The 13,221-nt window shown below is 47.0% G+C and overlaps 1 protein-coding gene across 2 annotated transcripts; it reads left to right on the top strand.

Annotated features, from left to right (window-relative positions):
- The first annotated feature begins 2,402 nt into the window (after positions 1–2,402).
- PGAM5 (PGAM family member 5, mitochondrial serine/threonine protein phosphatase) lies at positions 2,403–12,915 on the top strand. Of its 2 annotated transcripts, none has more exons than XM_051769189.1 (6): positions 2,403–2,686; positions 5,759–5,937; positions 6,829–6,954; positions 7,389–7,477; positions 7,761–7,891; positions 9,815–12,915. In XM_051769189.1, the coding sequence occupies exons 1-6, from the start codon at positions 2,427–2,429 to the stop codon at positions 9,963–9,965; spliced, it is 936 nt and encodes a 311-aa protein (XP_051625149.1). In that variant the 5' UTR covers positions 2,403–2,426; the 3' UTR covers positions 9,966–12,915. The 2 variants fall into 2 exon arrangements, with proteins under 2 accessions (XP_051625149.1, XP_051625148.1); XM_051769188.1 differs by having other exon boundaries at positions 7,758–7,891.
- Positions 12,916–13,221: the final 306 nt, after the last annotated feature.

The raw sequence follows: 13,221 nt of genomic DNA, 5'->3' as shown, positions 1-13,221 counted from the left end.
GAGGTTTTTTTTTTTTAACGTGATTGAATTACAAGTTTTACAAAATAGTAAACATAATCTAATTAAAAATAACATTTTTGGACTTACTGAGTAAAATCCAAGGTAATCTCGAAAGACTTTTGCACATGTATTGTATAAGTGTATTAGTACCTAATCCAAGCAAACACAAGCTGCAGAATGTGAGCACAGGCACAGGAGATCCCTAATGGTGAAGTGTTAGCACAGGAGAATGACATCCAAAATGCAGCACTGAGGCAAACAATCAATATTATCCATTTTCATTTTCTGGTGCAATGGGATTACCCAGATGTTCAGCAATACTTTTTTTTGCTGAGGAAACAGTTTTGACTGTTGCTTAACAACAGCCTCAAACTTTTCTGGTGGTGAGCAGAGCCCAGCCCTGGTGTAAGTTGGTGACAGCGGGAGACTGAGACCTGGGGAAAAGGGACTGTGCTATTTATGAGGAACTGTATGTGAGGGTTTGAAACTAAACTTTTTCCTTCTGGGCTCTTGGTAAGAAAGCACATACACTGCATAAATACATACACCTGCCTCCATGATAAGGGCTAACACTTCCAAGATAAATCTAAAGAAAAATAATAACAATTTAAAGCTATGTAAGAATAAACAGAAAGCTGAGTACCTTAAATACAGAGAATGAACAGGCAAGAAGGATAAAGGGGGAGAAAAATCATCTACTCTCTAGCAAATTTTCATCAAGGTCTGATTTATGTGATTGGCCCCTGGGAGCCACTGTTGGTCTGTGAAATGCCCAAGAGCCAAAGGACCTGTGCTACAGTGAGAGCTGTATCTCCTCGGCACCATGTGTGTGTGAGACAGAGACACAGAGCGGTGGACAGGGGAAAGACACTCCACTGGAAAGTGGTTTAACTTTAGCAGAAAGACCATTTCTTGTGGGCGGGCACAGCGTCCTTGTAGCCCTGCTGTCAGCCCAGGGCTCCGGGGGACACAGCGGTGCTGGGGGGAACAGGCTTTGTTCTCAATTGCTCTGGGTCACTCACACTGCTGGAAATCTGGCTCTTGGAAACTGTCTGTCCTGCTGGCATATTGGTGGAATAACAGGAATAGTATTGGAGAATTTGTAGTGTGGGGAATGTGGCTATGGAGTTGAAGCTTGAACAGGTGGACAGGAATGGTAAGAATGCATAATGAAATATGTAAAGGCTGGATAATGGAATCTGTAAAATCTAAGGGCATCCCAAGGTCCACATTCAGCAGCATTTCTGTCACCATTTGCAAACTGCTGAATCTAACAGGTAGAAACTGTTGAATTTGGGATGTCAGCTCAGAAAAAGGTGGCTCTGTTCTGCTTCTCTTTCCCCAGGGCCTCTGTTGTGAGGTTGTTAATTGTGCCATTGCTCATATACAGGTAATTAATGTTCCAGTTCAACCACAGAATGTATTCTGCACAAGGCAATGCCATGCAGCTGTGATGAGCTCTGGCTTCTGAAGGAAGTTCAGGCACAAGAGGTGGGATGGGAATGCCCGGGCAGTGCTGCCGCCTGGAGCAGGTGACACAGGAACGTGTCCAGGTGGGTTTGGAACATCTCCAGAGAGGGACACTCCACGACCTCCCTGGATACCCTGTTCCAGTGCTCTGCCACCCTCAAGGTAAAGAACTTCTTCCTCATGTTGAGGTAAAACTTCTTGTACTTCAGTTTATGGCCATTGCTCCTTGTCCTGTCACTGGTCACCACTGAATAGTCTGGCACCGTCCTCTTGGCACTCACTTTTGAGATATTTATATGGATTGATGAGATCCCCTCTCAGTTTTCTCCAGACTAAGCAGGCCCAGCTCCCACAGCCTGTGTCATAAGAGAGAAGCTCCAGTCTCATCATCTTTGTGACCCTCTCGAGCAGCTCCTTGTCTTTCCTGTACTCAGGAGCCCAGAGCTGGACACAGTGGTGTGGCTCAGGGATTATAACTAAATATGATGGACCTGGCAGCGCTGGGTTACTGGTCGATGATCTTACAGGTCTCTTCCAACCTAAAGGACTCTCTGACGCTCGCTTTACCCACGAAACCCGCACCCCGAGCGCTCACACCGGCACCGCGATAGGCAGGGCTGCAGGGGCTCCCGGTGCCCCGGGAAATGGTTTTGGACCGGCTAGGCAGGAGCAGTCCCTTCTCCCTCCCTCGAGCCCGCGCAGCCCCGTCCTGAGGCGGGCGCAGGTCCGCGGGCACCGCGGCTGAGGGGAGAGGGGCCCGGGCCGGGTCCGTGAGCGTCTGTGGGACCCGGTGGGGGTCCGTGAGGGTCTCTAGGGGTCCGCGGGGGTCCATGGGGGTCTGTGCCGCCCCGTCCTCCCCGTTCGCAGAGGAATCTTGCCCCGCGCCGCGCTCCGTCCGGGGCGGGGCGGGCGGCGCGGGGCGGGCTCGGCGCTGAGGGGCACGCGGCCGCCCCGCCATGTCGCTCCGCCGCGCCCTGGCGCTCGCCGCCTGCGGGCTGGCGGGCGGCTCCGTCCTGCTCTCCGCCGTCGTCGTGGGCAAGCAGCCGGCCCGCGGCGGTGAGGGCGAGCCGCGCCCGCCGGGCTCCGCCGTGCCCGCCGCCTCCGCCGCGCCGCCCGGCTTGCTGCTGCTGCCGCCCGCCGCCTCCTGCCCGCCGGCCGCCGGCTGGATCGAGAGACCCGCCGGCAGCGGCGGCTACTGGGACAGCAACTGGGACAGGTGGGCCCGGCGGTGGGGGGCCGTGAGGGGCGGGCCGTGCCCGCGGGTCGCGGTGCCCCCGAGCAGCCCCGGCCCGGGCTGACAGGGCACCCCCGGGGCGAGGCGGGCCCGGGACCCGCTCCGGGGGAACTCCGGGGGGGACTGCTCGGGGCACAGTGTCGGGGAGTTCCTGAGCACCCGTGAAACGCTGGAGTGCTCCCGGAGGGGTGTGCCAGCGCCGGGTTTTGTTTCAGACAGCTCGGAGACTTTCCCCTGGGCAGGTAGAGCCCTTTATTGTGATGCTGCTCAGCCTCGGGTTTGTGATGCTGTGAGCACTGGGGAGAAGACGTGCGGGGTTTTTATGTTGGTTTGTTTTTCTGGTTGGTTGGGTTTTTTTGGGTGTTTTTTTTGTTTTTTTTGTTTTTTTTTTTTTTAGTCCATTTCTGACTGTTCTGTATGTGCAGCGAGGTTTCCCGGCTCGGTGGCAGTGCCCGTGTGGGTGCCGAGCGCTCTCAGGTGCTGGGTGTGCCCTGGGCCTGCTGCTCATGAGGCTGCCAGGTACTGCTTTTAAATCCTGGTAAAGGTGATGCTGCTTCGAACGCGACTCAGTCGTGTTCTTCACTGTTGAAACACATTCACACAAGGGTTAACTGCATTTTTTTATCATTCTTTAATTAAAACGTGCAGGTATCTGTACTGAGCTTTGGCTCATTTAGCTTCTGTCTGGTAGAATTATCTCCCTGGGGAGACTTATGTCAGGCTCCAGTTTAATCATGGTAAATCCAAACCTAAGCACTAACAGATTTTTATTTTATAATGCATCCAGTTTTGGTTTCTGAGAGGCTACGGGATCAAATGGTCGTATAAGTAGGGCTATGTACACCACAGTGATAAAAATAAAACCTTTATTAAATAAGATTATATCTGGTTACACAGTTACATTGAGGGAGGTACTAAAACTGCTTGTTTAGCTGTGGCTCCAGGCCTTCCTGCTTCTGCTGAAGGGTTGATTTTCTTCAGGGATTCTAAACTACTTTCAGATTCGTTTTTTTTTTTTAACCAAATCGGGAAGTAGGGGTTGTGCTATAAGCAATGGAGCTGTTGCAATTGCCTGAACAAATACAGCAGATGATACTGCATAGCAGTCGATGACAGTGCAGTGTCACCGTTTGTCATGGCATGCAAACAGTGGAAGTGTTAATATATTACCACAGATCAATTTTGGTTTTTTCTGCTTGTTGCCTGCCAGTTGGTGTGCTGTGGCTTTGGCTGTGCCTGCTTGTAATCTCAGTTTTGATTTTTGGATGTTGTTGGCAGAAGCAACATGAAAACGTGAACAATGTGAAAAGTTGTTGAATGGCTTATAAACACCCGGGGCATCTGCCCACTCCCCTCTGGGGGCAGGGAGTGTTTACAAAGTCAAGTCGTGAGCAGACAACCAGGTATTACAATATTCTTAGCAACTGATGGCTTTGCAAGTTTGAAACAGCAGAGTTGCAGGGTATTTTGCATTTCAGACGTGCTGGTGGTGTGGATACCACACCTGGAGTGTTGCACTGGTCTGTGCTCCCTGCACAGGAATTGTACAGCTCAGTTGGTGGAGAAGACTAGATACAGGTTTCATTCATGTGAAATCTTTATTTCAGCCATCAGATGAGTTAGTCCCTTTGCTGCTTTACAAATGTGCTCGAATTTATTTTAAACCCTTCTTTTTGTTCTCCTAATGTGTCTTTTCAGCAGTATGGTTTCCACTGAATCAAAAGAAGTATACTATGAAATAGGAATGGAATGTCTTGTTATTGGACTCTTGTTTTGTTTTTAATGCCTTGCTGAAGTTTAACAGCTTAAGAAATGTGTTGAGCCTCATTGTTTAGTGGAAATCTTGTGTTCACTAAAGGAAAATGGAGGCAGCAGGGCTTTTCAAAGCCAGTCTTGCTGTGAGCTGTAGAAAGAGGTACAGGAAGCAGCAATTTTCTATTACTAGATTACTTTGTCTCAAACTGAATAAAAGTTGTATTTTTTATTTTAAAAAATCTATCAACAAATAAACAAGTTTAATGGAAGAAGTGAAGTCTAGTATGAATTAAACGAACTAACTGGTTTTTAGGTATGAGATCAAGGGAAAGATTTCCACTGTGAGGTGTGAACGTAGCAAAAGGATTTGTATTAGTGGGGTAAAGGATCAGTGCAGGGAGGGGCCTGGGCTCATCTGTGGGAGGTTTGGGCAGGGGTGGTGGTGCCAGGGCAGTGTGGGTGTCAGTGGCACTCAGCTGAGACACCAGGGCACAGAGGGGAAGATCCTCCCTGTCCTCGGGAGGAACCAGGTCAGCTGTCTGGGTGAGGTGCACTGTGCCAAGGGGAAGAAAGATTAAAGTGGCACGAGGGGAAAGAGTAATGAAAAAGATGAAAGGATAAGTACACACTCCAGGCTGACAGATAAAGTTACTGCAGAGACCTGAGGTGACCTGGTTTAAAGCAGAAGAGAATTCTCAATGTGCACTGCAGAAGGTTGGAGCCTTTCTAGGATATTGCTGGGGGGATGGTTTTTCAGTCATTTGATGTAAGTGTGATTGATAAAGTGCAGATTTTCTGAGTGTTATCACAGGGATATGGAGCACTTTCTTTTCTTTATGATCAGTCAACACCTTTTCCTCTTTTCCTGGGTATCCTTCCTGATTAGTTAGTCACAAACCCTACTGTTACACCTGTGACCGAAAATCTCAAGAACAACTACTGAATCATCAGGAATTGAAATATAAAGTCTCTGCTAGTGTTTGTAATCTTCTTGTCCAGACAGACAAGTGTACACGATTTCTTGGCATTGGGATTTAACCTTTTCTGTTGTGTTTTTGCTTTTATTTTCCAAGAATTAATTCAGAGGTGGCTTTTACTAAACAGCAAATTTATCCAAGTCACCTTTTAACCTATATTTATTTGTACCTCTCACACAAAGGTTTGTGATACAAATGGCTAAATTGTCAGTGTTAGTGTTTCAGTTATATCTGGACATAAGGCAAGGGTATCTACCTGTAAAATTCTTCTGCCTTTTAGTCTCCCCTACCCAAAAATGACACTTCAAATGTGTTTGTTTAGGCGTGAACCACTGGCTCTTATCAACCTCAAAAAGAAAAATGACGAAACTGGGGAAGAAGAGCTTTCCTCTCGCTTGGATCACTGCAAAGCAAAAGCCACCAGGCACATATTCCTCATCCGCCATTCCCAGTATAACTTGGATGGCCGGGCTGACAAAGACAGAACTCTGACCCCACTCGGTACGTGTCACTCACAGCATCAGGCTTTGGAGTGTTTTATAATTAAATACATTTCACTTTTGCTACTGTCACTGTTTCTGGGAGTGCTGCTAATCAGGTAGTTGAACTGAGGATAACCTCTGTCTGTGTTAATTCATTGATCCTGTGAGTGGGTCTCAAATGCTAATTGGTATTACTTTTAGTAGTGTACTTTAGAAGCAGTGGATGCTTTTTTGATTATATATATGTCAACACTGTTTTGAGAGGGCAAAAAATTGTCCTTGTGGTGGTGTTTTCCTCCCAAACCTTAATTACCGGTGTGCAAACAGGAGTGAAACACTAATTTGAGGCCTCAGGTGCTATCTTAGACTGGTAACAAAGTCTAATCTTAATCCTGTCTCATCCTGTGCCTTAAGTAAATGACTTAACCTGTCTGTTGTGTTTTCACCTGGGAGATGGGATGGAGCCTTTCCCGAGGGTGCCGTGACCTCTGGAGCTGGTGCTGCCCTGATGAGCAGGACACTGTCAGCCTGGGAGGGTCTGTCTGACACAGTCACTCTGTGCTCCCCAGACAGGAGGCTTGGCCTAGCACTGCCTTTTATTGGAAGTGACTTCCTTGGGATGGGGCTGGCAGGGATATTGAAGATTTCAGTGAAGGTTGTTCAAGAAGTTTTGATTTTTTTTTTTCCCTAATTAAAAAAAGAATTTTTTTGTACCAATGGAAATGCAACTTGAAATCCAGCCAATAAGCTTGGTCTAAGTAGTGACTCTGGTAAAAATGATTTCCAGTTGCTTTTTGAAAGGAAGAACCCTGCCATCGATGGAGGCCTTTCCTGTCTGCTGGACACCTTTTTGTGGTTTGCGTGAGACCCGGGAGTGTCCCCAATTTATGTAATGAATGTCCTTTTTAAGGTCGAGAGCAGGCTGAGCTGACTGGACACAGGCTGGCAAGCTTGGGATTAAAATTTGATCAGATTATCCACTCCTCCATGACTAGAGCAACTGAAACAACTGAAATTATAAGCAAACATCTCCCGGGTAAGACACTTCCCTTAATTTTTCATTGTCTTCTGATCCTTAAAAGTGCTTCCAGAAGAATTTTAAGCTTGTCCTTAAGGTTGAGGTGTTATTTAGCCATTTTCCAACCCTATGTGAATATGTCTGTAATAAAGAAATCTACAGCTGTAATTCTGCCTGTTTGCAGTATATCTTTAGAAGTACAAAGTGCAGCGGTCTGGGAAGACTCAGCTTGCTGTGCCAAGCTGGTCTGGCTGTTCTCAGCTGAAATAAACTTTGTCTTGCTGATGGCAAAACAGTTGTGTTGGAGAGATAGACTAAAATGGACTTTAGGATGGAGAGGAAGCTCCCTGGAAGAAAGACTATGAAAAATGCATTGATCGTAGAGTTGTGGGGCTGTTTGTAGTAGCATGTAAAGTAACAGCTCCTTTCTGAATGTGTATTTGATATTTCAGGAGTCAAAAAAATTAGTACTGATCTGCTGAGAGAGGGAGCCCCTATAGAACCAGACCCTCCAGTCTCCCACTGGAAACCAGAAGCTGTGGTAACTGTTTCTTTAAAGATTTTTTTGTCGTTGTTTGTGATTTTTTTCAGTATACTCTGTATGGGCAGTAGTGGTAACTTGCAGTGTCTGAGCTGATGGTTTTTAATCATAGGCTTTAGATAATTGCATGCTCTCCTCCTGCCCAGCGAGTGTACAGAGCAGTTAAAATCCCTTCAGTGTTAGTTCAGGCTCGTGTGCCTCCCCAGAAGGAAGAGCTCTGGGCAGGTGAGGCCCTCTGGCAGTGCAGGGGGCTCTGAGCTGTGTGTGACTCTGCCCTCAGCAGTATTACGAAGATGGAGCTCGAATTGAGGCAGCTTTTCGGAACTTCATCCATCGAGCTGACGCCAAGCAGGAGGAGGACAGCTACGAGATCTTCGTGTGCCACGCCAACGTCATCCGCTACATCGTCTGCAGGTACGGCCTGGCTGCAGGGCCAGCTCTGCCTCACAGGGGGGCCTTTCTGAGCTGCTGGGGGGTCTGCACCACTGAGGGGGGAGATGGGTTGGTTTGGCTCGTTTGAAAGAGTTGGAGATCGGTGCCTGCATTGTGAGCAGCTGCTTCTGCAGCTTCATCGCAGGATTCATTTGCAGATACAAGATACACTTGACAATTAGAACAATTTCATTCTAAGTCTAAAGCAAAAATGGCTAAATTGGTGAGACTCAGCTTTTTGGTACATCTGAGCAGTTACTCTAATACCATGTGCTGCTGCTTCCATAAACCTGAGGACAGTGCCTGTGCAACTGTTGGAAAAGACAACAAATAGAGCACCTGACTGGATGTGTCTCCTTGAGGTGACATGAATTGGATCTCACATAATGAAAGATTGATTTAGTTTGGGGAAATCTTTACTAATGGAGATTTTTGAGTTATGTTCAAGTTGCATTAGTGTGTTTTTGCAGTAACATCCAGTATTGGATTAAGGGGAGAGTGGATCTTTCCGATAACATCAGGGTTGTTCATGAAGGAGAAAACAGTTCTGGATCCTTGCCTGTCTCTGTGTCCAGCCAGCTGAGTCTGTTTTATTCCTCTTCCCTCTCAACAAAGCACTGTCTGTAAGATCATTTGTCGTGAGCAGGACAGATGTGATTAAACTTTAATCTGATCAATACCTACAACAACTTCAGTTAGCTTTATTTAGCTGAGCTAGTTAAGTGCTATCCTTTCTGCTCTCTTGGCTGCTTTAGAGCTCTTCAAAATTGCTGTACTTAAAATTATTGATCAGGTAAACAGAATATTCTTTCCTGTGCCAAAAAATATCATGTTGCTCCTACAGAGGCTTTTTCTGAAATACTTACATACTTTTTCTCTTTGCTGTTCCTTCCCTTTTCATTTTAACGTTTCTTCTGTGCCTCCTATTCCAGGCTGGCTGATAGCACAGTTGAACATGACCCATGTAACATTCCCTTTGGATCTAGCTTGGCTGGAGCTGGTATTTAATTTCTTGGGCTTTCTACAAGACTGTCATAAGAGCCAAACCCAAGTTATTCCTCAGTATCTGAGGCAAAAGGTGTTTGAGACAGTGTGGTGTTTTTTCCAGCTGTTTAATCCAAGGGATGGGGGCTCCTGTTGGGTCAGGAATTTCAGAATAGCTGGGGACCAGCTGTGATACTGTGTTTCTGTAGAAGGCACAAGGTACTTTTTGTTGCCCCTCACAGGGAATGATGTAGCTGAGGGAAAGGAGTTGGGTGAACTTATTCCAGAGACACCCTGAGGCCCCTGGAGTGAGCATGTCTGTGTGCTCTGGTTGTTGCACTCCTGCCCGTGTTGGTGCCATGGTGTGTAACAAGCAGTACCCACCCACGCCCGGGCTCTGTGCAGGTGGCCCTTGGGGTGCTGAGCCTGCTGTCCACCTGTCCCCACCTGCCCAGGGTGTTGTGGTGCTGCAGCTGCCTCGGGCACAGCCTGGGCTGTGCTCTGCACTGTGCTCTGGGCTGTGCTCTGCACTGTGCTCTGGGCTGTGCTCTGGGCTGTGCTCTGCACTGTGCTCTGCACTGTGCTCTGCACTGTGCTCTGCACTGTCCTGTCTGTGCTGAGGTTGCTGGGAGTGCCCCCGGCAACCTGCCTGCGTTCAGCTCCTGCCTTCTGCCGGCCTGAACTAATCCTGTCAGCACTAATCACCCCCATCTGCTGGACTCTGCTTATCCCAGGGCACTGTTGGCCCCAGTCCAGTTGCCAACGCTGTGGTTTTACATCAATTCCACAAGAAGAGGATTTTTCTGAGGCTGGCTGGGAGCATTGACATGGAAACTGCAGAATGCCCAACCATGTATTTTTTTTTTCCTTCCCGTGCTGTGAAGGCACGTTACAGTAATACCTGTGTCTGTTTTTCCCCAGGGCACTGCAGTTCCCCCCAGAAGGCTGGCTGAGACTGTCCCTCAACAATGGCAGCATCACTCACCTGGTGATCCGTCCCAACGGGAGAGTGGCCCTGCGGACACTGGGGGACACGGGCTTCATGCCCCCAGACAAGATCACTCGCACCTGAGGGAGCAGACAGGATGGCTGTCCAGGAGCTGCCTCAGCCTCTTTGCACTAGCACGTTCTGCCACAGTACCACTAGAGTTTTTGTTACCTTGGGGTGTGATGCTGTCTTAAAATGTCCTTTAGCCCCTTGCCTCCTTCATATTCATATCTGCCTTTCAGTCCAGAAAAGAAGAAACCTTTGTAAGCCTGAAGCTGTCCAGTCCTTAAGTATTCCCCAGAACTCAAAGCTGAGCTGTGGAATACTGAGATTGAATGTCTGCTCAGCAGTTGCAAGAGCACTGACTTTTTCCCCACCCTGCCGTGAATTTCTCTAACCAAAGCTTGCTCCTGTGGATATTTTTCTTGTGCAGGAAAGTGATTGGTGTGGGAACAGCCTCTTATCTCACTGCAGCTAAAACAAAAGACAAGCCAGCTTGTTACAGCTCCTGCAGAAGAAGTGACAAACAGGGTATTCTGCTGTTCAAAGGACAAAGGGATAAAGCTTCAGTTTTGTAAGCTCTTAAGTGTGTATATTTATGTTGTGTCATTGTTCTCCTCTGCCCCCAAAAAGCCCATGTCAACTGTGCCTGGAGGTTATGAGCATAAAGCAGAGGGTAAAACCCCCATTTGCCTCAGAGCTGTGGTGCTAGAATTAACTGCTGCTTATATTAAGTGTTCTGCCATCCTCAGGATGTCCTTTAAGGTATTCTGAACGACGTTTTTCAGTTTTGTAAAGCCTTTAACTAAAACGTGGTCTGGAGAAGGCTGTAGAGGTGAGTCTGTAGCAGTAAGATGGAAGGAACACAGCAATCTTCTGAAAGTGCTTTCAGTTGCTGAGTGCTCTCTCCCACTGATTTGTGTTTGTTGATACCTTACTTTGACAGCAGAGAAATGGCACCCCTGAGTTGCAGGAGTGGTGCTGCAGGTCAGAGGCTCTGCAGTGCTGCTGTTGCTGCAGGGGTGCACAGGTGTCCCCGGGATGGCATTTCTAGGCTGGTGTGTGGGACAGGCCTGGGGCAGAATGCTCCAAGTGCCTCCTTCCTACAGCTCTGACACTGCTGAGGGGAGGGCTCAGCAGCATTCCAGCTCTTTGCTGGGCACCTGAACCCCTGGAGGAACTTGGCTCAGATAAAAGCTGCAGTCTTGCAAAATTTCACTGTATGCACAGTCTGCCTTGGGGACAGCAAACACAACTGACTTGTCTCACAGGTTCTCTTATCAATAAGGATGTTGGTTAGAGCCTGAACTCACTCCTGTCAGAGCTGTAGGAAGCATAATCGGGGCACACAACCTCTGGAGACAGGGTTTGGGGCTTGTTTGATCCCCCACTGCTACAGCAGGACGAGTTTGGGGAACTGGGGCCAGGAGGGAACAAACCACGATCGTTGTGTAGTGCAGGGTGTGGGGGCAAGAAGAAACCATCATGACGTATCTCTCATTGATGCAATGAGAATAATTTATCAGTTTTTGTCTATTAACTTTTTAAAAGTTTTGAATAAAATACTTGGTCTGTCTTTCTTTCCTGTCTCTTCAGCCGTGGCTACATGAGCAGCTGTAGCACGTGTGGCTGCACAGGGAGTGTCCCAGGCTGCTGAGGGCAACACTTCACTGCCAACTTTGTTCTTTTAGCTCCAACCATCTGAAATACAAACTTGGGACAGGAGCCAGCACAGAGGGAACTGCTGGAGCCTAAGCCCAGGGCTGTGTCACTTACCCCACGTGGAACAGGAGCACCAACACCAGTAAGATGAATGTGCTGGGTATTTTTATCTGTGTGTGTGTGTGTACACATACTCTCTTCACACACCCCCTTACACCCCCTATGTCAGGCTCTTGGTGGGCAACCAGAAGACACACAACACCTCTCTGCACAAGTACACAAATTAATGAGTTTTGGTGACAGTTAAGGTGGAGGGGAAAGTATGAAATTTAAAATTAAATATATATTTTTTTTACCAAATTCTGAGTTCCTGTCTCTTCAACACTAAGGCAGTCCTTTAAGCTCTGGGGATGTAGTGCAGTGTCACTGTGCACACACACAGAGATGCAGGTAGTTGTGTGAACAAGGCCTGGACCAGCCAGGGAGTCACCCTGTCGTGGCATCAACCCTGCTCCTGCTCCCCTTGTCCCACATACTGAACACAGGGTGACACTTCCAGCTGTTCATTTGGTTTTTAATATGACAATTTGCTAATTAAAAAACAACCAACAAAAAACACAACTAATCTTTTGCACCTTTAAAAGTGAACTTTTGGCCAAGAAAACACAATTCAAGCACTATCATCTGATTTAAAGTGTCTCCACAGGCTCAGTGTCCGAGGGCTTTCTTCACAATCCAAATGATCCAATCGCTACAGAAATTGCTATTTTTGTCATAGCTGAAGTAACACATGGTTAGAAAAATGAGCTCTGCAGTACAACTGGACTAATGCACATTATAGAACACAGTTAAAAAAAAATAGTCGAGCGAACCAAACCAAAATTACAAAGTGAAAGGGAGGGGTGGGTGTGTGGAGGGGGGTGTGGAGGTGTCTGGCTACATGTACATACCGGTACCATACATTTAAATATTTAAAAAATGAAAGTAAAGCATAACAACAGTAAAAAGGACAAAGAACTAGAGTGTTAGTATCAGTCTCCTGGCTCAGTAACAAACTCTTAGCTCAGAAGGACCAGCATGGAGAAGAGCAGCTGCCCCTGCAGCAACTTACCCGTCAGTGTGGCTGGAACAGGGGATGAGCTGAGCTGTTTCTCCAGAATGATAAAGACGTAACTTATTAATGTTAAATTATTTAAAAAAACCCAAACCAACTAACCAACTCCCCCCAAAAAAACCCAAACCAACCCCAACCCTCTCAAGGTAAAACTGTAGGTATGTGGGACCTTAAAATGTTTTAGACCATGGAGCTTGCTGCATCAAAAAAAACAAATTAAAAAAACAAAACAAAACAAAAAACAAAAAAAACCCAAAACCACCAACAAAAAATACCTGTATAAAAAAAGTCAGTTAATGTAACAGCAGGTTATCTTTGTGAGTTGTATTTTGTTTTTAAATGTCTCTTAAAGCATGACACCCACCCAAGCCCCTGCTTGGTGTCTGGAATATGACTGAATGAGAAGCATTTATATAAAGTAGCTCTTTCTAATGTCCAGCTCAATGGAACTGGGCTTATTTTTAACAGAAGAGCAAAATAAGCCTGTTGGTTTTTTTTTTTTTAAGAATTTCTAGAAGAGGAGTCTCTCCCCCATTGGAGAGCTATCGCACCAGATAATCAGAC

The sequence above is a fragment of the Manacus candei genome, unplaced genomic scaffold (genome assembly GCF_025592945.1).
Source record: "Manacus candei isolate 608988 ecotype Guabito, Panama unplaced genomic scaffold, ASM2559294v1 h1tg000103l, whole genome shotgun sequence".
In the NCBI taxonomy this organism is placed as follows: domain Eukaryota; kingdom Metazoa; phylum Chordata; class Aves; order Passeriformes; family Pipridae; genus Manacus; species Manacus candei.
The sequence above is the reverse complement of the archived record's forward strand: the minus strand, read 5'-3'. Positions and strand labels throughout refer to the sequence as shown.